General features: G+C 37.7%; 2 protein-coding genes across 2 annotated transcripts; both read right to left on the reverse strand.

Annotated features, from left to right (window-relative positions):
* Window positions 1-976: 976 nt before the first annotated feature.
* Wdr81 (WD repeat domain 81) lies at window positions 977-23,915 on the reverse strand. Its single transcript, XM_073076079.1, has 19 exons — window positions 23,643-23,915; window positions 22,660-23,557; window positions 20,876-21,035; window positions 20,320-20,479; window positions 18,672-18,796; window positions 17,954-18,132; window positions 15,137-17,647; window positions 14,538-14,713; window positions 13,747-13,934; window positions 13,180-13,255; window positions 12,860-13,030; window positions 11,493-11,653; window positions 5,590-5,844; window positions 5,035-5,242; window positions 4,353-4,508; window positions 3,674-3,808; window positions 2,981-3,142; window positions 2,073-2,179; window positions 977-1,742 (listed from the first exon to the last, which is right to left on the reverse strand). Exons 1-19 carry the CDS (start codon window positions 23,838-23,840, stop codon window positions 1,511-1,513), a joined length of 6,258 nt encoding a protein of 2,085 aa, XP_072932180.1. The 5' UTR covers window positions 23,841-23,915; the 3' UTR covers window positions 977-1,510.
* Window positions 23,916-24,297: 382 nt separating this feature from the next.
* On the reverse strand, window positions 24,298-27,749 carry r-l (rudimentary-like). Its single transcript, XM_073076077.1, has 4 exons — window positions 27,453-27,749; window positions 26,765-27,230; window positions 25,289-25,758; window positions 24,298-25,097 (listed from the first exon to the last, which is right to left on the reverse strand). Exons 1-4 carry the CDS (start codon window positions 27,597-27,599, stop codon window positions 24,765-24,767), a joined length of 1,416 nt encoding a protein of 471 aa, XP_072932178.1. The 5' UTR covers window positions 27,600-27,749; the 3' UTR covers window positions 24,298-24,764.
* Between the last annotated feature and the right edge of the window lie 229 nt (window positions 27,750-27,978).

The raw sequence follows: 27,978 nt of genomic DNA on the forward strand, positions 1-27,978 counted from the left end.
TAAACATTCTACTCTTACGTAATTGTAATTTTCAACATAATCTTCGTTCCCATTTCGATGTGGTCAGTATCATTTTTTACGTTTGCTCTAAACCAGTCATCGTTTACGTTTTCGCTCACACAGCGCCCCTTGGACCGCATCGAAACTAAAATTCCATTTATTTTCATAAAATTCAAATACTCGCTCGCTATAGCACAAGGCTTATAATTTACTACTTTTATTCCAATACAAATGAAACATTAACTTTGAAAATGGACAAATATATATATAATACATGTACAAGTTATATTTTAATCAAAATCACATTTAATTAATACAATTAGAAATAACATAATTGTGACTTCAATAACTAGAGACCACATATTATCTACACATTAAAATACATAATATATGATAATATGTTAAATGTATATATTTCAACTATTTTTCAAACTCCACGATAATGCCTTTATTTATAAAACGGGGACCTTACTTTAAATCAACATATAAACAGACGATAACAATATTCGAACGTCTTTGGTAACAATCATTTTGTACTTCTTTGCCATAAAAATACAGTATTATTTAAACGGTACGCTTTCACCTAGATTATAATAAACTATTTTGTTTATATGTAGTGGAACTCGGGTATTAGGGCGTCCGCTAAAACTGGCGTGGTTGCACGGATCAGGTGTTGCTCATTAGGGAACGTACCCATACTACGTGAGCCGTTCAGGGGGAGGGGGTCTTAAAAAGTACCACGTTTGGTCACAGGGACGGGTCGTCTCGAATGTCGACAGACACAAAAAATATTTCCTTAACAATATATCCTACTAATATAAAATCTATAAATGTAAAGTGAAACTTAAATTACAATTTTAAAATAAACATTCGAATGGAATCAAACATGGAATGATTTCAAGTAATTTATTAGCCAAATCGTTCTTATTAGTGATCGAAGGCCAAATCAGATAAATTAACTAAAAATAATTTTAAAGCAGATTTCAGTTTAATACAATTTCGCGTGAATGAAATTATTTTAATGAGTTGCCTAATACTTTTTGTTCCAAGACAAGATGACGATTAAGAAACTAAGTTATATACTCTTATTTAATAAACTTATTGCACAACTATTTTAATTAAAATTACAACATAATTCAAGACATTGGTATATTCAATTAATATTTGTGATCTTAGTACTATATAATCTTTCGGCGTGCGGAGCGACTACTCTCAATAGTACCCTATAACTTAGTTATACAAAATAGCAGCATAAATATGCTATTTGTTTTTTAATGTAAAGAAGACTCACTCACACTCGCATATTGTAAAGATTGAGTGAGCAAGCAATTCTGATCCATTTATTTTATACAAACAAAATGTACTATTTCTTCATTTAACTCTTTTATTTAATACTCATCCTTAAGATTATAAAAAAGCGCTGTTTAGAGCTGTAAGCCGCCTGTGGTATTTTTTCTAAATAATATTTATCTTAATTTTTATTTGGGTCCAAAAAATACTTTTATAATTATCAGCAAAGTAGACTAATAGTGCCATTATCGCTGCCGAGTAAGAGCAACCTGTTGAGGGGTAGCACCGACATGCATGTGAGGACTCCCTTGAAGGTGTCGGAGCGGAGTTTGGTACTTGAGAAAGAGGCCTCCTGGTCGAGCGAGGTGTGGACGCCTATCCGGTTGTTCGTGGTGCCTGATATCAGCTCGTTGTAGTACACTGATAGGCAATGGACGGGCTCTGTGCTGCCTCTGTGCAGACGGGAAAATATATCAGCATGAAATTTCAATAGACACTTAAAATACTAAAGTTACTTTTTTCAGAAAGGAAATAAGAAAGCCGGGGTATTTTTATGCAATACATAAGTAACAAACGGCATTGCAGTCCACATGATAAGTGGCCACTGCCGTGGAGACATCTGTAATCAAGCCTAGAGTAAAACCCTTTGGACGTCTCTCAGTCTTATACACCCTTCAAGCCAGTTTCATAACAGCACCCAATACTGCTGTAAATACAATACTGCTATGTTATAAGGAACAAAAAGGTGCAGCGTTGGTACCTTCGGAATCGAACACACTTACTTTAAATGTGCGATTAGTTCGCCATCATCGACCCGCCATAATGCCGTGACCTGGTCGAGGCCGGACGTCAGCAGGCGGTGCTCATCCACGGCAGCCAGACGAAGTACCTTTAATTAATATTGATTTATTAGTATACCATTAAAAGTAAAACTAACAAATAAAAAAATACAAGTAATGAAAAATCTAACTAACGGCGAAGTGAACCGAGAAAATATGACTGCGCTGAACCGGAACGGACCGCACTTTTGTTATTAGCCTATTTTGCAATATTTATGACATTTACTAGTCAACTTTACAGTGTCTGTTTTGTCAATATTTTTTTCATATTATCGTACATTATTATCTAGCGCTAGAAGAACTTATAACTTCGCAAGTCTCAAGATAAAAAAAAAATATTTTGATAAGTAACAAATAGATAAATGTAGAACCAAAGGCATTGCCAGTGAACAAGTTAACAAGAAAAAATAACGAATATTCAAACTAAGATACCAAGATGAAACGAACAGACAAGCAAACAAACGAATTTACCGACGAACACGCACGTGTTCGTCGGTAAATTCGTTGGTTCGCACGTTGCGCACGCACGCAGGAACAAACGAACGCCGATCACGCCGCTAAGGTCAAATCAGGTCAAGCGAGGTCAGCTGAGGTCAAGTAAGGTCAGCTGAGGCCAAGTAAGGTCAGACGAGGTCAGTGCGTCACGGTCACCTCCCCGTCGTGCGCCTTCCAGGTCGAGCACGGCCACGTGACCGCCCTCCAGCCCCACCGCCCGGGTATCGCCGCCGCTCATTGCACGCACGCACAAACGCCCGACAAGACGGACCACTGCCGAACAAAGGACGCTGACCGTGCCGTTAAAGTCAACTCCGGTCAGGCAAGGTCAGACGAGGTCAGTGCGTCACACTCACCTCCCCGTCGTGCGCCTTCCAGTGCGCGAGCGGGCGGCCGCTGCGCAGGTCGAGCACGGCCACGTGTCCGCCGGCCAGCCCCGCCGCCGCCCAGCCGCCGCCCGCCCCCGCGCCGCCGCACACGCACATGCAGCGGATGAATGTTGTTGCCACCGCCGGTAACTGAACACAAACAAACATATTAAGAATGTAGCGTTTGTTTAATGCAAGTCATTGCATGCAGTCATTAAATGTAGTTTATGTTAAAAAAGGGTACTAAAAACAAGCGGTTTTTTGACAGATAAAATTGCATTGTCTAAAACAACTGTAACTGCAAGTTTTCTATTAATTTAATTTTGTGTAGATAAAACATTGATTGCGAAGTGTTGGTAGAATATTGACGCAATAAAAGTTCATTCCGTCAGATTGATGGCGTCTTTCACTCTCCTACTCGCCACTAAATGTAGACGACATTCACTTTACTCTAAGCCGTCGGGTGAGTACGGACGTTTACAGAACACTTAAAAATGTTAGTTAATATTTTCCGTATGGAAGAACTATAAAAACTAATACTATAAATTACGTCTGTAGTTATAATTATCAAATATTAACAGCGTGATAAAGTTCAACAATTTACATAAGAGTAAAAAAAACATGACTTATTATTTATAAATTAATTAAATAAATAAATACGTAAAATGTTCATCCTCTCACCTTTAACTCGTACATATTTTGCGGTGCGCGTGCGTCGATGATCTTGAGCGCGGCGTCCGTAGTCGCTGCCAGGAGCGAGCGAGCTCCGCCCGGCATCGCGCGCACTATGCTCACTGCTGACTTCATGCTGTCCAACTGTTCATCAACAATTATTTTTATTTTTTATTACGAATGGCATACATATAAGTGGAAAGATAACAGAGTATATAAGATGATAGAGGGAAAAACAGCAAGGTTGATTCTTGAGACTTGAGTGAAACTAGGCGAGAAAATCTCGATTCTTGATAGACAGAAAATTACTTCCTTAACAATTTATTCGTATATATAAAATCTATAAATGTAATGTGACACTATCCGATACTGGAATAATATAGGGTGTCTTTTTTTTTCAAAATGTACGTTCGATTCCCGGCTAAAAAATAGCTATTTTAAAAATCTAATGATGCAATTTTAGTTTTTATCAAAATCGGTCTTTACCTCCTTCCTTCATTTTTCGCTAAACCTTATAGATTCGATTTGGCCTTGAAGAATTTTGAATTTGAAAAATTCACCCTGTATATTATAAGATAAACATATGTCAAAAAACTAACAATTTTGAACTTATTTAATTTTCATTTTCAAAGCTTTTTTATACTCATTACTTCTTAGAAAGTTTCAATTTGAAGTATAAAAGTCATACCTGCGACACCACACTCTCCATGAAAGGGTCCCAGATGTGCACGACGGAGTCTGTGGAGACCGCCAAGCGCATCGACTCCATGAAGGTAAGAGATAAAACGCCCTTCTTGTGGCCCGTGTACGTCCAGTTGCACTGTGACGTTGCGTTACCATCACCCTAATAAAAATAACATTTTTATAACTTTTAGATTGTCCCATACTAAAATGGGTGCTGCCTTATTTGCCCAGGTCAATTTGGTACAAACAAGACATTTGCGCTATGAATGACAGAATGTATTCACATTGTCATTCGTCAATCATTCAATTGTGAATGCCGTGATAAAAAATATATTCAAATGTATCACACCAATCCAGTTGAAAATTGAATGCAGAGCATGTTGCTTAAATTTAAAACTTGTCTTATATTTTTAATTTACTTTTTACAACCGGAACATTATTGTCTTATAACTAACAGAGTTAGCAACTTTGAATATTAATATTCCGAGAATAAAACGTTTACAATGAACATACTATACATAAACATATTCAATTCATTCAAATACATTCGATTCATTCAGTCAAACTCAACCGAATCAGATCGTTCGGTCTAACCAATTAAATATGTTCAATCTATATTGATACCGATTTCTATAAATCGGGTATAAAATAAATATAGACACAATAAAAGAAGTATTTTCACGTACCTGATTCCTCAAGGACCATAACTTAACAGTCTTATCCTTGGAGCCGCTCATAAAGCTGTTCTCATTGTCAAGACAGTGTATGGACTTGACGGTCTGCGAGTGTCCCACAAAGGTTTGCAGCTTGATTTGTTTCAAGTTAAATCTCGTGTCCTTATCTGGCCGCCCGATCTCGTGCTCCCAGTAGATGAGCCAGTCTCCACGTAGATGCCTGGGCAATGGAAATAATTTAGGTATTTAAGCAATTCAACTATGGAGTTAACACAGATTCTGCTTTAGCTATAGATGTGTTGCTATGTTCTGATTTTAAGGTAAGTAATAAGGTGTTAACAATAACGTTAGGCATTCCAACTTAGTCCTTGGATTAATGTGAAAGGAGTAATGTGTTTGAGGAAGGATTAGGTTGAGTTTGTAAGAAAGAAAAATACATTAAAATATCAAGTAGATGATAGTGAAAACGTAAAATCAGAAATGGTTGTTTCATTATTTTATATTATGCTATGAAAGAGAATCTGTAAACGAACCTACTATGAATAAAATATGTTAATTTAAATGTACCTATTACTCTTAACTCCATTATCCATCTTGTACGCGACCGCCTCAAAGCCATACACCTGGTTATTCTCGCACGCGTCACTAGCGACATCTATCCTGTTGCCGACCAGCGTGACGTTGGAGCCGAAGCTGTTGGAGTTGGACATGTGGTCCAGCAGGTCCGGCCTCGGGGCGATGTCGATGCTCTTCTTGCTGATCGGCTCGTCGCTGAACGATGTCTGGACTCGCTTGTCTTGACGTGGAGAACTCAGGGGCGGACTGGAATTCGAATGTTTGTTGGAAATATCGACTGGATTGGAACCAATGATCCAATTTAGTAGGTATTGATAATGCGAACCAAAATAAGGTAACGCTTAACAACGCCACAGGTGTTATTCATCTTATTTCTTTTCATTTATTTGAGAGTAATTACCATAGACTTAATTTAGAGTAATGAAATATTAATCATAAATCATTTTTTTTTTACTTTTATAGAGCTTTTTCACGTTTCACTGTATACTTTTTCAGAAATCAGAAACTTTGCCAAAATTTTGCATGTTTTATAAAATATTGTCTAAAGTATATAAAGTATATATGTGTAAAGAAAAAGTTAATTTATTTTTTTTTATCTATGAACTTTTTCTCTATTGTCTATTTATTTGAGACATTAAATTCTATGTCACATATATTTAAATAGACAAATGTTTTAGTGGAATAAAAAACGTTTAATGTCGTTTTTCTATTTTACAGGTTTGTTTATTTATTTAATCATTTATATCATTTTAATTTTTTATTGTACATAGAATATAGATTAATAGAATAAAATTTCTATTTTACAGAACAACAAATTTCGTTTTCTTTTCCACAAGAAAGATCATTATTATAAAACGACATTTTGTTTGACATTTCATTTACGATGGAAAAACTTCGTTTTGAATTTACGTTATTGCCTACAAGCGATGGTAAATCTAATATTTATTCTATTACATCAATAGCAACTATTGATAATAAAATATATACAATACCAGAAGAACTGCAATCTGTGGGACACCACAAGGAAATAGTGAAAAGTACTGTTTATAATAAAGTTAAAAATAGTTTAACAAAAAGATACCAAGTAAGAAGAATTTGGATAACTATGACAGAAGATTTAAGAAAGACATATTTAGATGACGATGGTAATTTACAGTTTAGAGATCAATTTCTAGAAGAAGCGATACATGATGAAAATCAGTTTGCTGTTTCACAAAAAACTAGTCAATTAGAAAGCTTATTTGAAAAAATTATAGAGAGTACACAGACTAATAAACAACAGAGTCTAAAACATATTGCAGAAAAGTTTGTGATTGAAAAGTTTACTAGCAAAAATTATAATGCAAAGCAGTGGATTGAGTTTTTTGAAAAAGAATGTTTGAGGTTTGATATAACAACAGATGAAAGGAAAATTGAAATTCTTAGATTGTTCATGGATAAGTCTTGTGTGGATTGGTATGGCTCAATGATGATAAAACTATCTATGAATTCAGAATGGTCAATATGGAAAGAGAAATTTTGTGATTCATTTGTCAACAAGGGATGGAACCCTGTTACCTATGCATTATTATTCAAATATAAAGATGGGTCCTTGTTGGATTATGCTATACGAAAAGAAAAGCTTCTATTGGACATGCGAAGATCAATTGACACAGGTACTTTATTGGATCTCATTGCAGCCGGTTTACCTGAATTTATCCTTAATAGAATTGATAGAGGAATATTAAAAGAGACAGAGGATTTGTTTAATGAATTAAGCAAATATGAATACATAGTTAATAAAAAAAGGTTCTCATGTAAAAAAAGTAATGTATATGTAAGAGACGAGACAAAATATGATAATAAAAGTCCATGTAAGATTTGTGAAGATCTAAATAAAGGGATTCGTTATCATCCTGAAGCCACATGCTGGTTTAAAAGAAAAGAAGACGCTAATATGAAGAAGAACTTCATCAAACATGTAAACAATTCAGTAATAGAAGCAGAGTTGAATGAAACCGATCAAAAAAACGAATAACCACACCATTAATAAAGGTCAAACTATTAGTAAATAATGATTTAGAAATATATGGAGTCTATGATTCAGGTTCAAATGTTTCTTTGATTAATTCTAAGTTATTAAAAATAAAAGGAAAAAGAAATATTTTGAATGAAGCTAATTTAGTAACTATTAATGGTGTTAAAAAGACAAACGGTTTGACAACTCTAAGAATAAAGATTTTTGACATAGAAAAAAAGGTTGATGTATACATCATGGATAGAGAACATTTTAAATACGACTTTTTGATTGGATTAGATTTAATAATACACTTTAAACTAATCCAAGACGAACATTTAAAAATCACTCAGAAAAGTGGTCTAAATATTGAACAAGAGGTTATAGCCAATATAAAACAAGAGACTGACTTAATAAATAGAGAGAACTGCAGCACTATACAGGAATTCAAAATAAATTTTAATGAACATGTGAAAGAGGACAATTTTGAAATAAAAACTGATCATTTGAATCTTTATCAAAAATCTGAAATAGATATGTTGGTTTCCAAATATAAGTCCGTTTTTGCAAAAAGTAAGTATGACATTGGTACTGTCAATGGATATGAAGCGAGAATAGATTTATTAGTGGATAAATATTGCAGTAAGAGACCGTATAGATGCACGGTAGAGGATAAAAAGGAAATAGAAGAACAAATAGCAAAATTACTAGACAATAAGTTGATAGAAGAATCCTACAGTCCATTTGCTGCACCTGTGACTTTAGCATTCAAGAAAGAAGATAACAGGAAATCTAGGTTGTGTATAGATTTCCGAGACTTGAATAAAATAGTAGTACCCCAAGCTCAACCATTTCCGTTAATTGATGATCTAATGTTAAAGACGAGGAATTGTAAATTTTTTTCCGCTCTCGACATTAATTCTGCCTTTTGGTCGATTCCTCTAAGAATTGAAGATAGGAATAAGACTGCATTCGTAACACAGGAAGGACATTTCCAATGGACATGCCTACCTTTTGGACTTAAGACTTCACCAGCAATTTTTCAGAGGATATTATCAAATATTTTGAGAAAGTATAAACTTACAGATTTTTGTGTTAATTACATAGATGACATTCTTATATTCTCAAAGACTTTTCCCGAACATATTAATCACCTATCGCAGTTGTTAGAAGCTATTAAGGTAGAAGGTTTTAGGTTAAAATTTACAAAATGCACATTTGCCACAGATTCAGTGAAATATTTGGGCCATATAATACAAAATAATTGTATAAGACCAATAAAAGACAATTTAGTTTCGATAAAAAAATTTCCTGTTCCAAAGACGCAAAAAAATATAAGACAATTTCTAGGAAAGATAAATTTTTACCATGAATATATACCAAGGAGTGCAATAGTATTAGACCCATTACATAAATTACTCAGGAAAAATCAAAAGTTTGTTTGGTCTGCTGAATGCCAGAAAGCATTTGAGATGATGAAAAACCTATTATGTTCACAACCAGTCTTAGAAATATTCGATCAAGATTTACCCATAAATATTTATACTGATGCTTCTTTAGAAGGTATTGGTGCTATTTTAAAACAAATACAAACAGACGGAAAAGAAAAACCAGTAGCTTACTTTTCGAAAAAACTCAATGAAGCTCAAAAGAAAAAGAAAGCAATATACTTGGAATGTTTAGCTATCAAAGAAGCTGTGAGATATTGGCAATATTGGTTGATAGGTAAAACATTTACAGTTTATTCAGACCACAAACCGTTGGAAAATATGAACCTAAAATCTAGAACAGATGAAGAGTTAGGAGATTTGACATATTATTTATCTCAATATGATTTTCAAATCAAATATGCTCCAGGTAAAACAAATTTAGAAGCTGACTGTTTAAGCAGGAATCCCGTATTAGAACCCGATGAGAATAAAGATGAACAATTAAAAATTGTCAATTTAATAAAGATGGAAGATATTTTAAAGGATCAGAATAAGAATATGGAAATACAAAATAACATAAACAAGTTAATTGAAAATAAGGGTATATATTTTAAAAATTTTAGGAGGCAGCAAAAGATAATACTATCAGAAGAATTTAGCATTAAACTCGTTAGAAATATACATGAAAACTTATGCCATATTGGAATTCGACAAATGCAAAAGACAATTTGTCCACTCTATACAGCAAAAAATTTGACAAAAAATATAAAAATAATTTGTAAAAGTTGTGAGATTTGTTTAAAAAATAAATCAAGAGGACTTAAGAAATTTGGATTGATGTCCCATTTAGGGCCAGCAACAAAACCTTTTGAAATTGTCTCAATAGATACAATTGGAGGTTTCGGAGGTTCACGGTCAACAAAAAAATATCTACACCTGTTGGTAGATCATTTCACAAGATATGCGTTTATTTTGACTTCAAAGACCCAGAATGCAAGAGATTTTATAAAATTGGTCAAAGATACATTGGAAACAGGAGATATTGGTATGCTTCTCACTGATCAATACCCGGGTATCAATTCGAAAGAATTTAAGAATTTTCTGAATGAAAAAAGAATACCAGTGGTTTTTACGGCAGTAAATGCACCATTCTCGAATGGTCTAAATGAAAGACTGAATCAAACATTGGTGAATAAAATCAGATGCAAAATAAATGAAAAAGGAAAGAAAATGGCGTGGACAACAATAGCTCGAGAGTGCGTGAATAAATATAATGATACTAATCACACGGTTACTGGCTTTACTCCAAGTTATCTTTTATATGGTACGGATAGTAGAATTCTACCAGAAGAATTGAAGGAAAACAAATCTAATAATGATTGGATCAAAGACAGACAAACAGCACTGGATAACACGATGAAATCACATAACTATAATAAAACTTTATTCGACAAAAATCGAAAACACCATGAATTCCATGTAGGAGATATGGTGTATGTTGAAAATGGAAATAAATTAAACAGGAAGAAATTAGATGAACTAAAGATTGGACCATATAAAATTACTGAAAAGATTTCAAACTCAATATACAAAATTGAAACAGGTCACAATAAATCTGAATCAAATCTATTCCATATTACAAAACTGATTCCAGTTCCTAGAATGAGAATAGAAGATGAAGAAGAAGAGGAAAACGAAGATGAGTAAAGAATTAAGAAGAAGATTATTATTTTTGAAGATGAATTAAGTTAACTTTAATTGTAATTATTATTAGTATTATTATTATTATTTTCTTTCTCCAGGGGGGGAGATGTAAAGAAAAAGTTAATTTATTTTTTTTTATCTATGAACTTTTTCTCTATTGTCTATTTATTTGAGACATTAAATTCTATGTCACATATATTTAAATAGACAAATGTTTTAGTGGAATAAAAAACGTTTAATGTCGTTTTTCTATTTTACAGGTTTGTTTATTTATTTAATCATTTATATCATTTTAATTTTTTATTGTACATAGAATATAGATTAATAGAATAAAATTTCTATTTTACAGAACAACAAATTTCGTTTTCTTTTCCACAAGAAAGATCATTATTATATATGTATATATATGTCTAAGTATAAAGTAAAAAAAACTTGTACTGTGCCTTCATAGATAAGTATAATACAAAGATAGATAGGAGTGCCTAAGAAGAAAGTGTAACCAGTTTTAAGAATTGAAATTGTTGCGTAAATAAAGTCTTGCCACGTCTCCGTGCTTAAATGTCCTTAAAATGTTTGAAATACGTATTTATTAATTACGTAAATTACGTAGTATTCGTTATTTAGACGTAAACATGTTTTTTTAGTGTCATGGCATTAAAAAATAAATTACAAATCAGTCTTTTGTGGCTTTATTAAATTTCAAGGGTTGAAGTATCTTTCTATTTAACTTATCAAAGTGTGTCATAATAGAAAACCCCACTAACCTCCCGTCCGCCCGGTGCGCCCAGGCGCGGCACAGCGCGCGCACGGTGTCGGTGTTCTTGAGCGCGCGCTCCAGCGTGTCCGCGCCCACCAGCCGCGCGAACGCGCCGTACGCGCGGAACGCCAGCTGCGCGTCGAACACCAGCACCAGCTCCTCTTGGGCCTGATCGGGGAGAGGAAATAAGTCTTTTCGTTAAAATTGATTTGTTATTTTAAAAACATTAACATAGGTTGTAGTAATAATCCATTTTAGGCATGGTGTTTGGTAAGGATGTACTGAGTAGTTCTTCGTTGTTCGACTCCAGCATTTGCAGATGGGAATAATTTACTGTCAGTGTAGCGTCGGTAGGGCTTGTAGGTAGATCAATTTTACGGTGATCCCGGCAAAGTCAAATGTATAGGTTGAACTGGGGTACTTACGATATGCGCAGGATCAGCAAAATAATGTAGTCAAATGGGGGGGGGGGGAAATGGGGATAACTTCTACTGAGCATAGTTGGGTAAGTTAATGTTGAGCATATTGAAGTCAGCGCGGCGGGGTCGGGCGGCGGCGCGGGCGCAGGCGGCGAGTGCGGCTCGGGCAGGTCGGCGCACCACGCGGCCTCGCGCGCGCACAGCGGCGGCGCACTAGAGGGGCACTCACGGTGAGCGCGGCGGGGTCGGGCGGCGGCGCGGGCGCGGGCGGCGAGTGCGGCTCGGGCAGGTCGGCGCGCACCACGCGGCCTCGCGCGCGCACAGCGGCGGCGCACTAGAGGGGCACTCACGGTGAGCGCGGCGGGGTCGGGCGGCGGCGCGGGCGCGGGCGGCGAGTGCGGCTCGGGCAGGTCGGCGCGCACCACGCGGCCTCGCGCGCGCACAGCGGCGGCGCACTAGAGGGGCACTCACGGTGAGCGCGGCGGGGTCGGGCGGCGGCGCGGGCGCGGGCGGCGAGTGCGGCTCGGGCAGGTCGGCGCGCACCACGCGGCCTCGCGCGCGCACAGCGGCGGCGCACTAGAGGGGCACTCACGGTGAGCGCGGCGGGGTCGGGCGGCGGCGCGGGCGCGGGCGGCGAGTGCGGCTCGGGCAGGTCGGCGCGCACCACGCGGCCTCGCGCGCGCACAGCGGCGGCGCACTAGAGGGGCACTCACGGTGAGCGCGGCGGGGTCGGGCGGCGGCGCGGGCGCGGGCGGCGAGTGCGGCTCGGGCAGGTCGGCGCGCACCACGCGGCCTCGCGCGCGCACAGCGGCGGCGCACTAGAGGGGCACTCACGGTGAGCGCGGCGGGGTCGGGCGGCGGCGCGGGCGCGGGCGGCGAGTGCGGCTCGGGCAGGTCGGCGCGCACCACGCGGCCTCGCGCGCGCACAGCGGCGGCGCACTAGAGGGGCACTCACGGTGAGCGCGGCGGGGTCGGGCGGCGGCGCGGGCGCGGGCGGCGAGTGCGGCTCGGGCAGGTCGGCGCGCACCACGCGGCCCTCGCGCACGGCCCACTCCGCGGTGCTGCCGTCGCGGCAGATCTCCAGGTAGCCGTCCGCGCGCGCCTCCGACCACTCCGCTTCCGACAGCTGATTTGAAATATACACGAATATAGACTTTGCTTGCAGTACATTTTTTAAAGTATACATCATCAATCATCAATGAATATAATAGTCTATAAGTTATTTCTTTCTCAAAATTTTATATTTTATGGATAATTTAATTTAGACATATTAACCTTCTCAGCGTTGGTTTCTTCCTGTTTTGGCCAATTGTCTGTCTTTCCTGTAGCCTTATCGAACGTCAAGAAAAATCTGAAAAAAAAACCGTATTCATAATGAATATCATACATCAAGCTAAGCATATTAAACAATTCGAACCCCGACCCACGAGCCCCTTAATCCCCGTCGTATACGTCCATATATCTCTGTCGCCGTCGTCTGACGACGCGATCAGCTCGCCCATGTGCGGCAGGTATTGGAATATTATCAGCTGCTCACCGTACATCGCTGCCCAAACGAAAAGGAGTAATCAGCGCGTTTGTAACGAGTAATGGAACATGTGGAAAGGTGGAGGGAAATTTAAGCCACCGCCAGATCTTTTTCTGTCTAATAACAGCAGTGTTAAGCGTTTCTATGTTCTGACTTAAGAGGTCTGATAGAGAAGACATAGTTATCCGAGGTGTCCCAACTTAGTTCTCAGAAGAGCAATGTGGCCTCAAGTAGCGTTCTTATCAAGAATCGATTACATATGTCCATAGACAGCAGGAACCACTTACCATCAGGTATACGTCCACATATCGTACCTCTGCAAGGCGGGCACGCAGAGGTGCTTGCGCGTCATCTCGGGCCCGATGCGCAGCGCGAGCGCGTACAGCGCGTCCAGCAGCTTGCGGGCGAGCGCCGCGCGCGCCACCGCGCCGCTGGGGCACGCACACCGCGCCGTGCCCGCCAGACGTAGAGCCGGCTGTAGGATCGACTTCAAGAACGTGTCCTGGAAGAAGCGGTTTTGTTTTGTTTTGACTATACGACGCAAAAATGTATAAAGTGTTTATATATGATTTTTGTTCCTTTATGCATCTCTAGAGACCAATCACGAGTGAAGTGTGGGGGTTACGATTGAAAGACGAGCGTTCCGAGTGATTGATAGTTTATTACTGTCTTAAATCTATTACCTTAACTTAGCCTAAATGTTACGCATACACACACTGACAACATACGTTACCTACACTACTACAACGAGGGCTGATATTGATGATTCTTACATTTGTCTTAATTTTGCGAATGTAACTAAAGATATGACAGTAATCAAAATTCAACATCGCTACAACTAGACGCCTTATTGTAAAAAGAAAAAATTGAAAGTCGAGGAACAGTATTAAGTGGGATATCATTGAATAGACATTTGAAAAATATATAGCTTCTTATTGTAATTTTTCATTTTGAATCATCATTAAGGACCTTTAAATCGTTAAACGCGACAACAAACGTAAAATAAAATAATAATGTTATAAGAATAAAATCCCACGGGTCCAACTCCTATAATAAAATTAATACCTTATAATTACGGAAAAGCAATACTAGGAAAACTCCAAACCTGCAGTTGCTCCATAACCTTAACATCGGACATGAACGGCAGCAGGTACTTGACGAGCTGCAGGCACGCCACCACGCCGCCCTCCAGCGGCGCGGACAGCCGCCGCCGCGACGACGCGATCAGCTCGCCCATGTGCGGCAGGTATTGGAATATTATCAGCTGCTCGCCGTACATCGCTGCCCAAACGAAAAGGAGTTGTTAGCACGCTCGTTTGTAACGAGTAATGGAACATGTGGAAAGATGGAGGGAAATTTAAGCCACCGCCAGATCTTTTTCTGTCTAATAACAGCAGTGTTAAGCGTTTCTATGTTCCGACTTAAAAGGTGTGATAGAGAAGACATGCTTATCCGAGATATCCCAACTTAGTTCTCAGAAGAGCAACGCACCTGTGGCCTCAAGTAGCGTTCTTATCAGCAGTTAATTACAGATGTCCTTAGGCAGCTGTAACCACTTACCATCAGGTATACTGTATGCTCGTTTGCTAACGTCTTCATTTGGCAACTCATTTGGGGCAAATTTAAAGAAATTTATTCCGTTCATAATTATTGTTAGTAATAATAATCAAAAATCGATTTTCAGATTAATCCTTTTTCACTTACCTACAATAGATGCTAGACATTTGATGACTTTTATAGCGTTCTTGTCGCCAACAACCTTGCTGCTGACTATTGATATCTCATCGAACTCATCTCGCTCGTCCCCTTCCCACGGCGACAGGTTGTCTTTGCCGATATAACACAACGTCAGCATCTTGAGCAAGTTCCTAGTTATATACCTGCAGGTGAGCACTGGGCCTAAGCGATGAGCCAGCCAGATAAGACTCTCAGAACTCATCTCTGATATTTTGTATGCGCTGGTATCTCTACCCTGATTTAAATCTTCCTCGACGAAACTGCGAGTCGAATTGGGAGTCAAATTATCAAAATTTCTATTCAGCTCCAAACTTCTGACACGATTGCTGTTTAGTTCTCTGCGAGTATCTTTGCTGTCGTCATCAGCGAAATGCAAGTAACTCGTGAACATCGGCTTCGGGATCTCTATAGTCGGTGACATTGGCCCTTTTGACGGAGTTTCTGGGAAATTGTCGCGGTCATCATCTCTACTAATTACAACATTCGGTTCTTTGCAATTCAATGAAGTTATGCTGTTTGCGAATATCTTTGTATTCCCAGGAGATACATACTCTATTGACGGTGACGGAGTCTGCAATACTGTTGATTCTTTTAGAGCGTTGTTGGAGTCCACCGATCCAGTCGGCGATTTACTCCTACTGCTCCGACTAGGATTCCTGTCTCTGTCGTTTTCAAAGTGGAACAATTCATTTTCGCTTCTGCTATCGACGTCTTTCTCTTTCTCTTTCAAAACTTCGCTGACTTCGGCCATAGTTTTCTCAATATTTGGAGTTATTACGTGCTCAGAACCGTATGAGGTATCGGGGGAAAATATATCAGATGTTGAAGTTAATGCGTTCTTCACATTATCGTCCGAATATCGCGGCTTCTTGTTCGATAATGTTCGATTATGACAGAGGTGCCCTGGAGAACCTACTTCCAAGCTGATGTCCTTGTATCCACCGACAGCTTCCACTAAATGCTGAGTGAAATTATCCAAAAAGCATTGAAGACCCAGTCGCACCATAAGTTGCAGTAAGAATATGTTATGATACAGTTTCACGAATTTCTGTTTGCTTGCCAAGTTACCAGCGGATATAACATCAACTTCTGTTAATTTGTGTTGGTCTGGCTTATCGAAAATGAAGTCGTCATCTTCATAGAGATTCAATATGTGTTTCAACAACTTATTTCTGGTCTCAGCTGGTCCAAGCGCTTTACTAACAGTATCGAATAGATGCCATGCAGCTAATACTGAGGTATCTTTCCTCTCGAGCAACTCAATGTAGTGTTGGAGAAAAATGTCAAGAACATCAAACTGATTGTGACCAGCGACTTGGTTCAATAGTACGCCTAAGTGAATGACGCACGCTTGTATCTTCCCTTCTGCTATCTTCTGGTTGAAATAAAGCTTCGTTTTATCAACATTTTGGTACTTCTCGCACTGAACACCGTCGCATTCATACGTGTATAATATGCTCAATTCATTGCTTGTTAGCTCATACTCGTGAAGAGTACTCAGAAGATTGTACAAGGTAGTGAAGTTTTGAGGAAACGGTATCAAATGTTGCATTAAGAGTGGTTGCAGCAGTTGCGCCGGTGTTGGCGGAGGCAAGCCTTTGTCTGTCACCACAATTCTCTTCAAGGGTTCCTCCTTTTTCGGGGTTAGTTCTCTAAACGCAAGGGTCGGAGGCTGGACGTTTAGAAGAAGACACGCCATGTAGCTGACACATCGTGGCATAGCACTGAAGTTGTACTTCAAAACGGTCCGACAGCTGTTGTATCTGTCCATGAAAGTACCGTTACTGGCTCGTAACGGTCTCATCTGTGTGTGGAGGAATATTTCGACAATAAGGCATCCCATGACCAACATGTCTTCCCTGCGACTCTCCGTCACAAACTGTTTGTACACCGCCGCGTCTGTCGTGTATCTGGTGTTAAACATTCTGTTTTTCCTTTCCTTCAAAACATTCTCTAAATTAGTGTCCTGAGTGAATTTCTTCAAGTATCCTTGATCGTAAGACGCCAGGAACATGTGATTCGTGAACGCCGTTTCGTCGGACCCATCTTTCAATTGACCGTTAATCGGTTCTCTCTCTTCTTGTTGCACGGGATACAGGTTCAATCCCGTCAAATGTTCCTTGTGCTTCTCTTTGTCAGCTGCCCTGCTAAGGAAACACTTTGTTCTGAAATGGTCCAGAGTCTCCTGTGCCTGGATTAACGCGGCTGGATTGAACTCCTTCGGAAGATATATGACTCCTTTCCCGAGCTCAGAGCGTTGGACTCTATAATGTCTCGAATGGGACGATGCTCTACTTTCGCTGACAGAAGATTCTTCGGTTTCCTGTCCTTTGGAGAGAGATCGTGCTCTATTGCTGCTCTTGTGCCGCGATCGCAAGCGTTGCGGAGGGACGGTGAGCCTAGAGATGTGCTGGGGGAGGCTGGTCGATTCTTCTTCCTCTTCAGACAAATCATCTGAGCTGTCACGGACAGCTTTTTCTGTAAATAAAAAAGTTAACTATTTTAGGTAATTTTACATAGGAATGTATTGCTGCAAATAATGTTTATTGACTTGTCACAATTTTTTTTGTGAATAGCCAGTCCAAATCAGGCAGCTGCACAGCCTTTAGTGTTTGCTATCCTCCGTTGCTCGCTTTCGCCCACGGGTACATAGCTGCGTTAGTGTGCCCTTACTTTGCTACAAAGTATATGCTTGTAGTTGTGTTCGACCACATTGGCCCTCTGACTTGACCAGCGCGCAACAACTTCAGAGTGGACTAGAAGTGTGGCGCAGGCTATACTCACTGGTGTCGCGCGGCGCGGTCCAGCGCAGGCGGGGCGGCGCGGGCGGCGGCGCGCGCACGCGGCGCGGCGGGTGCGGCGCGCACAGCAGCTGCACGGCGGCGCCGCGTCGCGCACACGTGTGCCCGTCCACCAGCGACAGGCACACGTTCTTCGCCTTCACCGCGGGACCGCCGGACAACCTGGATGTCCGAATCTCTTATGTAACACACGTCTTAACTGGTCTGGTAAAGAGCTTTCTCGTTAAGACTTAGGATCTTCTGGTAAATGTTGCCTTTTTATTTTATTTTTTTCGAGCTATTAGATAATATCAGGCGTTACTTTGCGGAAATCCATGTTAAAATTAATTAAAACAGCTTTATTACAGTGTGCTCTCGATGTAAAAGCGTAAGAGATTTTTATAAGTAATAACTCGTTCTAACTGAAAAATTATCTAGCAAAGATCGTTCTTCAACAAAGAACAAATTCCTTGTACAAATTAGTTATGATACACAACAGAGGCTTACATCCTCTTCGTCGATATTATATGCAAATTGTTATAAAAAATTATAATCTTACAAACTCGTATTTGTACAGCAAAAGATACTTCTGAATATCAATATAATGTATTCATATACATTATATTGATGTACGTAAAAAGGTACAACTCATTATAGCAAAACAAGGTATACCTAATAATTGAACCCATAAAAATTGTATTCCCAGAAACAATTAAACTCACTTGTAGCCAAAAGTGATATCGATCCAGTGGTGTAGGTTTTCAGAGACGTGCGTGCTTTCTAGTGCTTCTCTGTGCTTCGTTATGAAGTCCTCGACGCAAGTCGCCCATGACGGGATACCTAGATCCTATAATTGTAAAAAATATATGTGAACCTCTCCCTTAGATAAAAAAAAAACAGTGTTATAAATGTTATGTTGAAATTATGGTATATTCGTGTGTACCTAATCCATTTCAACAATATAATATGACCTCATTTTATTATATTCGTGACTATTTAGGACTTACGATTTACATCCAAATGGGACATCCACAACGTCAAAATAACCTCCCTCCACACCTATAGATAAAAACGTAATTCGGTATTAAAATACCAAGAAAAGATATCTACTTAACTATAAATTAATATCTTACATAAAATTGAGTAATATATTTACATACAATGTTAATTTGCAAACAGGTCCATGAAGCGTTACAATATACGCCGTTATACAAAAGTAAACTTTATGACATTACAATATGATATGTAGCTGTTAGAGTGTCACGCTTGGCGTGGGGCTATATATAATACTCCTATCAAATGTAACCAGTTTACGTTATCAAGGACCTTGTAGATAGAAACAAATTGATCGAGTTTATAGGCTCGTATACAATACCTAAACGCGATACTTTTGGGGAGCAGTCAATAAATAACGCATAATCAACTTAAACCCACTACTGGGCACATATTATGTATTTTCTATAAAGAGAGCGCGTGATAATATGACAGACATCCCCATTTTTTTTGACAAACTACAGAGATCTAAGCACGCAAAAGCGTTTCAGTCAAGTGCTGAAAAAAAGGACACAGCACTAAGTGTTATATTACAGGAAACATTTGGAGCTACTTTCGACCCCTTAATAACTCAAAAACTATTAAAGCTAGATACATGAAATTCGGTTTCTTTATTTGGAGACTAATGAGAATCATAAACTCCAAACAATTTTGACGAACTATTTTCGCCGACTAATTCTGTATAGAAGTAGTACATTCAAATTCCCCGGGAGACCCGAACGAACTCTCCGCCACTGTATCTCAAAATATCACTCGGAAAGCAATAAAAGATATAGGTAAATCACTCTTCATTAATTTATTACCTTTGAGCGCATAAATAATTATGTGCGCTTGCGATGCATACATTAACGGATGTTTTCAATTCAGATAATAGTTTGTCAGTTGCATCCTTATCACCTTGACCTGCAGCTAATTTATGCTGCACTAACGTTTAATATCGACTTTGTTCGCAGCGTTACGGATAGTTGATAGACAATGTTGACTTTTACTTTAAAAATACCAGTGTTTTTAGACTTTTTCATGACACGATCGTCTTAGCTTGAAACAGTTTTTAACAACTTCATTAACACACACGACACAAAATAAAAATTGGGTTTAGGTTAAATACATAATTAATAACTAGAAATGTACCTACAGTTATAATATCCTTTGTAAATATTTTTGTAGTTATATTATTTTTTACCAAGGCGTCGGAATCCTCCGCGACCCTCTTATAGAGACACTTGGAAAAGCACTGCGCTAGGCCTCCTCCCGTGATAGAGAAGACCCAATGACCACCAGAAAGATATACGTACAAAAGGTCAAACAACTAAATACCGGCAGATCCTCGTGTATGCTCTTGAAGACGGCGGGATCGGTGTAGAACTCCGGTATACACTCGTCCGGCGTCCACTCCTGCACGCGCTGGATGGACGCGGGGTACTCCGCCGGCACCCACTTGTTGCGCACGTATTTACACAGGATCTCTTTTGGTGTTCTACGAAAGATAAAAAAATACAAACTTATATAAAGAAAAAAGATAGATAGGTAAATTACAATGGTAGGTAGGTTTCTTAATGTTTCAACTGCGTTGAACTGACCGCTACACTAATTTATACCTTATAATATTGGAGCAAAGCAGTTGCTTTATTCGATGCTTATAGCGAAACTATGATACAAATATGACTCATTCTATCTTAGTCCTCAGTATCAGAACTGACCGACTCGAATTTAAATAAATTAATAGTAAATAAAATTAAAAAAGAACAAGCTCTTTTTTAATTTTAAAAGAAAATTAACTTTAAGACCATTCATTTACCCTAAAACTCAATATAGATTCATTAGAAAAAGCTTGTCGCGAGATTAAACTTAAACATCTTGACAGATTATGGACCTTCGAGCCAGATACACGTAGCAGGTGATGTCCGACAGGGCATCAGAGACGTGGTGGGGAATCTGACCGTTCGCGCTGGTCACATCGTACGTCATGTCCAGCTGCCGGTCCCCTTTGTTCAGACGGTACTTGGACTTGCTCAGGTCGCGCCAGTTACGCCCTAGAACAACAATAACTTAATAACTATACAATTTATAAGATTGAAGTAGCTAAGGAGCAGTAGCAAAAGAGCAGCCACCTGATGTTAAGTGGTGATTGCAGCCCATGGACTTCTGTTACCAACTGGATATAGAGCAAGGGTTCTTTGCAATTGTTGAGGACAAAAATGGTTGCCTCATTATCAAAATATCAGTACAAATCGTCACAATTTATGACCATACTTTCGTGTAGTGTAGTGTTATGTCTCTGTTTTAACTATTGCTATTTAACAAAGTAGTAGTAGTCTTTTAGTAGTTATATTTTTATGATACTCTATGTGTAAAAATACATAATTACTTTGAAAACAAAAACATAAACTAAAAAATTATAGGTACATTTTAGATTTTTATTACATTTAGTACACAGTTAAATTAAAGATACAAAATAATCAACACAAAAATTTGTAGCATTACTTTGTTTTGTATACAGTCCAAAGTAAAATTTTCCACCTCATTTAAAATGCTCTTGATAAAATAACATTATCAAAACGTAGGTATTGTATTGTCAAGAGAAAATACAGTCAAGGCTATATAAAAGTGTCACTGTCGCAAACAATAACATTCTCTCCGATAACAATACAATAGTCTTTTGAATAAAACATAATAAAGCAATAAATATAAAATGAAATGATTTTGCTTGTTGTATGCAATACTGAATATTTTTTTACGTATTGATGTGTATTGTGTAATTATGATTGTGCTTACAAACAATGGAATTTATATAATTTTTTTAATAGATAGCTCTACCATCCAGCCTGGAAGAGAGCCAGGCTCCATATATTTCCCAATCAGATGTAATGCAATTCTAATATATTGTATGTATTTAAATATTTCAACTTTCCAAAAAACTATTTGTGTATAAAAATTTATACATATTAAAAATACGCAAAATGGCCCATAATTTTTCCAACATAGAGCTTAGTAACAATGCATTTGTCAAGTCTTAGATAAAAGTTAAATATTAGCAGTGTAAAATTAGATATCACAATGTTAATCAGTAAGTACACAAATACTTGTAAGATAATGCACCCATTAATAACTAATACAACCACTCCAATTATAGATGCTCTAATTGTCTGGATAAGAGTGACATTTTACAAATGAATTGGACGAACAAATGAATGCTTATTACGATTTTATGATTATACCACTTAAATATCAATTTAATTGTACATAATGTTACATGAAGCAACATCATTATAAAAAATAGCTTTAATGGTTTTAGAATTAATACATGCAAGGCCTCCATTACTTAAAATGGTGTAAAAAATGCTCCTACCAACTTAATCCCAAAAGATTCTTTATTGCACCATAAGCCATAAAGGTAAAATACATTACAGTTTTTGATATTTAGCTTGCAAGTGTGGGCTTACTTAATTTTTTTTAAGATTTATTTGCTTATTTTAAATGTGAATATCTTGTTATATTAGGAATAAACATAGGGCTATATACCTGGATAGCTGATTCCTTGACCAAGTTTAGGAGCAATATTTATGATGAACTCAACCTGAGATGATCAATATTTTTTGGTTTCTATGACGTTCAAGTGCTTTCAATATACCCTAATAAAATAAATAAATAACTCACCACACCGAGAACTGAAATCTGTGACCCATGGGACCATAAAGTGTGCTTGTGGGTCATTGGCCGACCTTCCCGCTAGAACATTTAAGTGTAGCAAATAATCCAAATTGGATATCCGGCCTCGAACCCACAGCATGCACAACTTCTCCAACTGCACAGCATCATTCCTCCAACACCATTCCTCCCCTCTCTTCGCCTGTGACCCTTGGTTAACAGGCTGCTGGGTTGTGCCTTTACTCTTATTCTGCTCATAAATCAATGAGGCATCCAAACAATACACATTATTAGTGATCGACGGTATGACTTGCAGCCACAAGTTCTCGGACAAGTATATATCTTGGAGAGTGAGCATCCCCAAACTTAAGCCCCTGTCGCATAACGCCTTCGACACATTCAACAGCTGATACACAAGGAACAACCCCCTCGCATATGTCTTATCTATTAAAGCTGGACTAAAGTTAAGAAAATCTAACAAGTTATTCTCGTAATGACCTCTGTACACTATAAAGTAGTTATTGTCAGTTTCGAACGTGAACATAGCAGCTAATAAATTGACGTGAGTTTCATAGGACTTCAAAATGTGCTTATTTGGTAATATTTCTTTGTACTCAATGAAATTTCCTGAGGGGTCATTCCTTATTCTTATTATATTACAGCCGTACAATCGTAGTATCACCTCGGACAGAAGCTGGTCATGCTCCAGTAAATTTACTATCGTGCTTTCTCTCGCGGTCTCGTTATTTTGAGAGTATTTCTTATATGACTCCTTCCACAGGGTCCTTTGGTTGCTTTGTGACACATATTGCAGTAGCTGCGAGAACGTAAGGGGCGTTTCTGCATTGTTTTCGTTTAGTTTGTACCGCGGTAAAGGCAAAACTTTGGACACTTTCTTATTCAGTACCTAAAATTGAAAATATTTTATTTAGGCGTAAAATAGAGAAACGTATAAATATTTTTAGTAACATAAATTATAACTGTAAAATTACCCTTATAAATATTTTCCGCCAGGGATGAGGGGCACTTTCACCAGGTTGTAATGCAAAATCCACAGAATTATCGACTTCTAAATTTTTTAACCACTTTCTTATCCAACTACTATGGACGACGACTGTGAACAACGTGGGTGAGTTGGTGGGAAATATATTTTTACTACTTATATTTAATTCCTTAACTATACAATCCATTTCTTAATATTTTAAAGCCTTTGTTTTGCTGTTTGCTGTTTGTAGAACTGACTGACATAAACATTTTACACATGACATGACTGACAGGTCGATTTAAATGTGGCTATCTAAAATTGTTAAATGATAAAGTTACCAGGATTAAAATCAGTGTGATTAGTGAGAAGTAGAACTTTTCACAGTAAGAAGTGAAACTTTTCACAGCTACACAGTTATTTGAAATAAATTAAAATGAAAATCATAAATGTTACTGCTCATTCTTTCCTCTTCAATCAGGGTTATTGTCTTCAATTAATGCACCTATATGAGATTTCAATTGAGAACTTGATCAATTGAACCGACAGCGACACCGAATCGATTCGAAGAAACTTCGAAATTGCATTAAAGTAATAAAAAAGTTGTTAATAAAAAAATCAACGTATAAATTGGTCCTGATAAGGGCACAAAAATGAAATCCACGTTTTTAGTACATATAGTTTTATTTTCAATCAAAATTATGCTTATTTAATAACAAGATACTATAAAAAATATTCGCTTTTTAGCGTAGAAACTGCATTTCAGTCAGTGTAGTTCTTTTTTTTTAAACATATATGGTCATCATTATTTAACTTTAGTTTGTAGTCTCTGATAAGTCTTAACCCGTCAAGCCTATCGATTTTAAAGAATAAAGTTAATCGACTTTTAAAATTATAAAATAAAAAATATTAAACGAATAATGTAAATAACTGGTAAATCTTTGAACTACAGCAAAGTTAACTTATTATCTAACAACATTTATATATCAAGTATAAAAAATACAAAGCACAATATTGGTCCCATCATTACACAACCATATTTCAAACATTCAAATATAAATTAACTTGTACTCAACAAGTTTACAGGAATGACCAAGTAAGTCTGCATATATTATATTATTTTGTCAACAAATTATTCAATTTTGCCAGAAACCCGTTTTGCATAACACTTCCAAAGAGTATCCTTATAGATAACGGCCTGGGATTCCGGGCTTTTGGCAGCAACAATACCTCGCCCTACAACTACAATATCAGCACCATTTTCCAATATCACCTTCTCAGGAGTATTGTACACTTGGCCAAGGTTATCCTTGGAACTTTCCAGCTGAACTCCAGGTGTAAACTGTATCAACCCAGGGTCTTTGAAGGTTTCCTTCTTCTGACACACAAACCCAGTGATAAGGTTGGGATACTTTGCAGCCATTTTCACTGTAGCTTCTGTATAATCTGGTGTTATAAGATTACCCTGAAAAATAATCAGCTTATTAACAAAACATTCTTTGGCAAATAATGAAAATAGAGGTAATATGAAATTGAAAAAAATAGACAATTCTGAAGGAATTATGTATGTTCTTTTTCAATTAATTAATTGTTTATTCATTACCTACCTAAGTATAACAACACGGATTGAGAGCAATAAAAACAAGTGATAATTACCTCACAACTCATCTCAGCCAAGAGGAACACACCTTGATTAATTTCATTCATGGAAGCATTCAATGCCTTTAATATACCCTCACCAGGCAAAGAATGGACTGTGACACAGTCAGCCCACTGCCCCACCTTATATAACCCTTTTGAATATTGCAGAGACACTGTATTGCCTATATCAGCAAACTTTCTATCCTCTAATATAAGAAAGTTAAACTTCTGTGCCAAACTCTTCAGGTTTGTAATGAAATTGTCACTGAAGTCCTCTATAATGTCTATATGTGTCTTCACCATACAGATATGTTCTCCAACCTTCTCCACTAAATTAAGAATGTCTGTAGCTGAAGTCAAGTCCACAGAAAGACAGAGGTTAGTCTTCTTTGTTGCCATTATATTAAATAACTGCTTTGCAGCTAAGTTTGTTGTCATTTCAGCTCTCTTTTCATATGGCAAAAGAATTCTGTCTATGACTGGAACTGAAAACAATGTAACACATAAATTATACGAAATACTATGCAATTTTTAAGTAGCTGTTAAGTAAAGTTCAAAAGTTTTTAATATTAACCCCTTAAATTTAGAAAAAAATGTAGTTTTTATCAAAGTTCAAATAGCAACATGCACTTCAAATATGTATTTATTTACATATTGATAGTACAAATATGATGGTAACTTGCGTGTTAATAGATATCAACTTTGCTTAGTTGCTTAGTAACTGACTTATAATTAACAAAATATTCCTTAGCTTTTGATTAAAAGCCATTTGCGTACACTGCATTGGGAACAAAATGCCATTAATCCCCCAAAAATTTTAGGAAAATATCCAAAGATAAATAAATCACTTGAGTTGAATACCCCAAAATTGAAAATATTAACGCATTGAATGAAAAAGCAAGAATGGCATGGCAGGGACAGCCTAGGTATTGAAATCAGGCGTCTCAATCTAGGTCCAATGTATGATGATTTTATTTTTAAAAGTTATATGCACATTCACAATTAGTTACCACATACTGGTGAAGGAAAAAATTGTTAAGAAACCTACAAACTTGAGTTTAAAAAAGTCAAAAAGATGGCTTTGCATATTGTACTTGGAGTATTGGACTATGGCCTAAACCCTTCACAGTCCGAGATGCGACGCATGCTCAGGAGTGTGTCAGCAATGAGATTTTTACTTTTTTTTTTATAATATAGGAGTAACAGACGAGCATACAGTCCACCTGATGTTAAGAGGCTACTGCCGCCCATGGACATCTGTAATCAACCCTAGATAGGATTAGATATTCCTGAGGTCGGCCACAGATGCGCCGCTACCCCTGAGTACTAAGCTGGAACACCTCGGAAAAGTCTGTCTCCCTTACCACACTCTTCAAACCGGAACACAGCAGTGCCTAACACTGCTGTTATTTGGTAGAAATAAGTGTGGCAGTGGTGCCGCCGGAGTCGAACCACAAAGGGTTCTACCACCTTCAAAAACATAATACATACTTGTCACTGGTGATTGGAGATAATTAGCCACATCCATGCCCACTTGAGGCGTTATTTTATTGTGGGCTACCAAGATAGAAATTAATTTTGTCATAGTGAACAGTGATTTCATTTTTACACTGTTAGACTCCAAGTTCTTCCTGCCACCTTGTTCTCGGTCTAAAATGATTATTGCTTCATCGGCATTCAGTCCCTCTTTACGCAAATCATTTACAGTTTCCAACACACTTGATCCGGAGGTCACAACATCTTCTATAATGAGACAAGTGTCTCCCGAGTTATAATGTCCTTCTACCATCTTCTTGGTTCCATACGATTTTGCCTCCTTCCTCCTCATAAGCATTGATTTCTTGGCTTTCACACTTAGGAGAGTAGCAATGGGCAATGCTGTATATGGAACACCACATAAGTGGTTGCTTTTATTGTCTTTCACTGCAAATTCATAAAGTAAGTCTGATATCAGCTCCTGGAAAGTTATAAACATTTTTTGGTGAAAATAAATGTTCTATGATTAACACCCATCACAGAAAATGTATTTTTCATGTAAGTATAGATACACATACATTAAACAAGACAACAATGACAAAAATATTAAAAGTAATACTATTACATGTGCAATGTATTTATTTATTTTGTTTTTTTTTTTTAATGAATAGTAACGTCTATGTGAGTCATATAAAAGACTTACCATAACCTCCGGATAGCTAACAATGACCCTCAAATCGAAGTAAACCGGAGTCTTTATTCCACTCTTGGTGGTGAAGTCTCCGAACTTCACAGCATCTATGTTAAATAGGCTCAAAGCCAGATCTTCCAGCTTAGTGTCGTAATCCATTGTTGTTTCAGTGTATAGGATGAGCTCAAATTGAGGATTGCGGACAACTTTAACGTAGATGTATATAATTATATTAAAAAATATTAACCTATCGGCATGGCAATAAACCACTAAATAATAACCTCAATTCCTCAATCAATAAGTCAATAATAAAGTTGAATGACTGACAATGACATTAGTGACATTTGATTTTTAAAACGTGATTGACATTGACAACATATGTTTATTTTTAACTTCTTTTAATCAATAGTTCATTTAAAATACATAATATTATTATTTAATAACATTGCTATGCTTCAATGTTATCAAAAGCCATAATTCAATTTTTTATGTAAATATTTGTCATTTCCATAGATACCTATGTTGAATAACAATTGGC

The sequence above is a fragment of the Epargyreus clarus genome, unplaced genomic scaffold (genome assembly GCF_041222505.1).
Source record: "Epargyreus clarus isolate Ecla_fem2 unplaced genomic scaffold, WU_Ecla_fem_2.2 ptg000008l, whole genome shotgun sequence".
In the NCBI taxonomy this organism is placed as follows: Eukaryota; Metazoa; Arthropoda; class Insecta; order Lepidoptera; family Hesperiidae; genus Epargyreus; species Epargyreus clarus.

Excerpts from the sequence above, each read along its gene's own strand:
- r-l (XM_073076077.1), bottom strand. The coding sequence starts at position 27,599 with ATGGATTACGACACTAAGCTGGAAGATCTGGCTTTGAGCCTATTTAAC. Across the intron at positions 25,759-26,764 it reads TCTCCAATCACCAGTGACAA|TTCCAGTCATAGACAGAATT; the intron begins GTATGTATTATG and ends CATTGTTTTCAG. Across the intron at positions 25,098-25,288 it reads TGGCTGAGATGAGTTGTGAG|GGTAATCTTATAACACCAGA; the intron begins GTAATTATCACT and ends ATTATTTTTCAG.
- Wdr81 (XM_073076079.1), bottom strand. The coding sequence starts at position 23,840 with ATGGATTGTATAGTTAAGGAATTAAATATAAGTAGTAAAAATATATTT. Across the intron at positions 18,797-20,319 it reads GCATACACGAGGATCTGCCG|GATCTAGGTATCCCGTCATG; the intron begins GTATTTAGTTGT and ends TTACAATTATAG. Across the intron at positions 13,031-13,179 it reads AAGAAACCAACGCTGAGAAG|CTGTCGGAAGCGGAGTGGTC; the intron begins GTTAATATGTCT and ends ATTTCAAATCAG.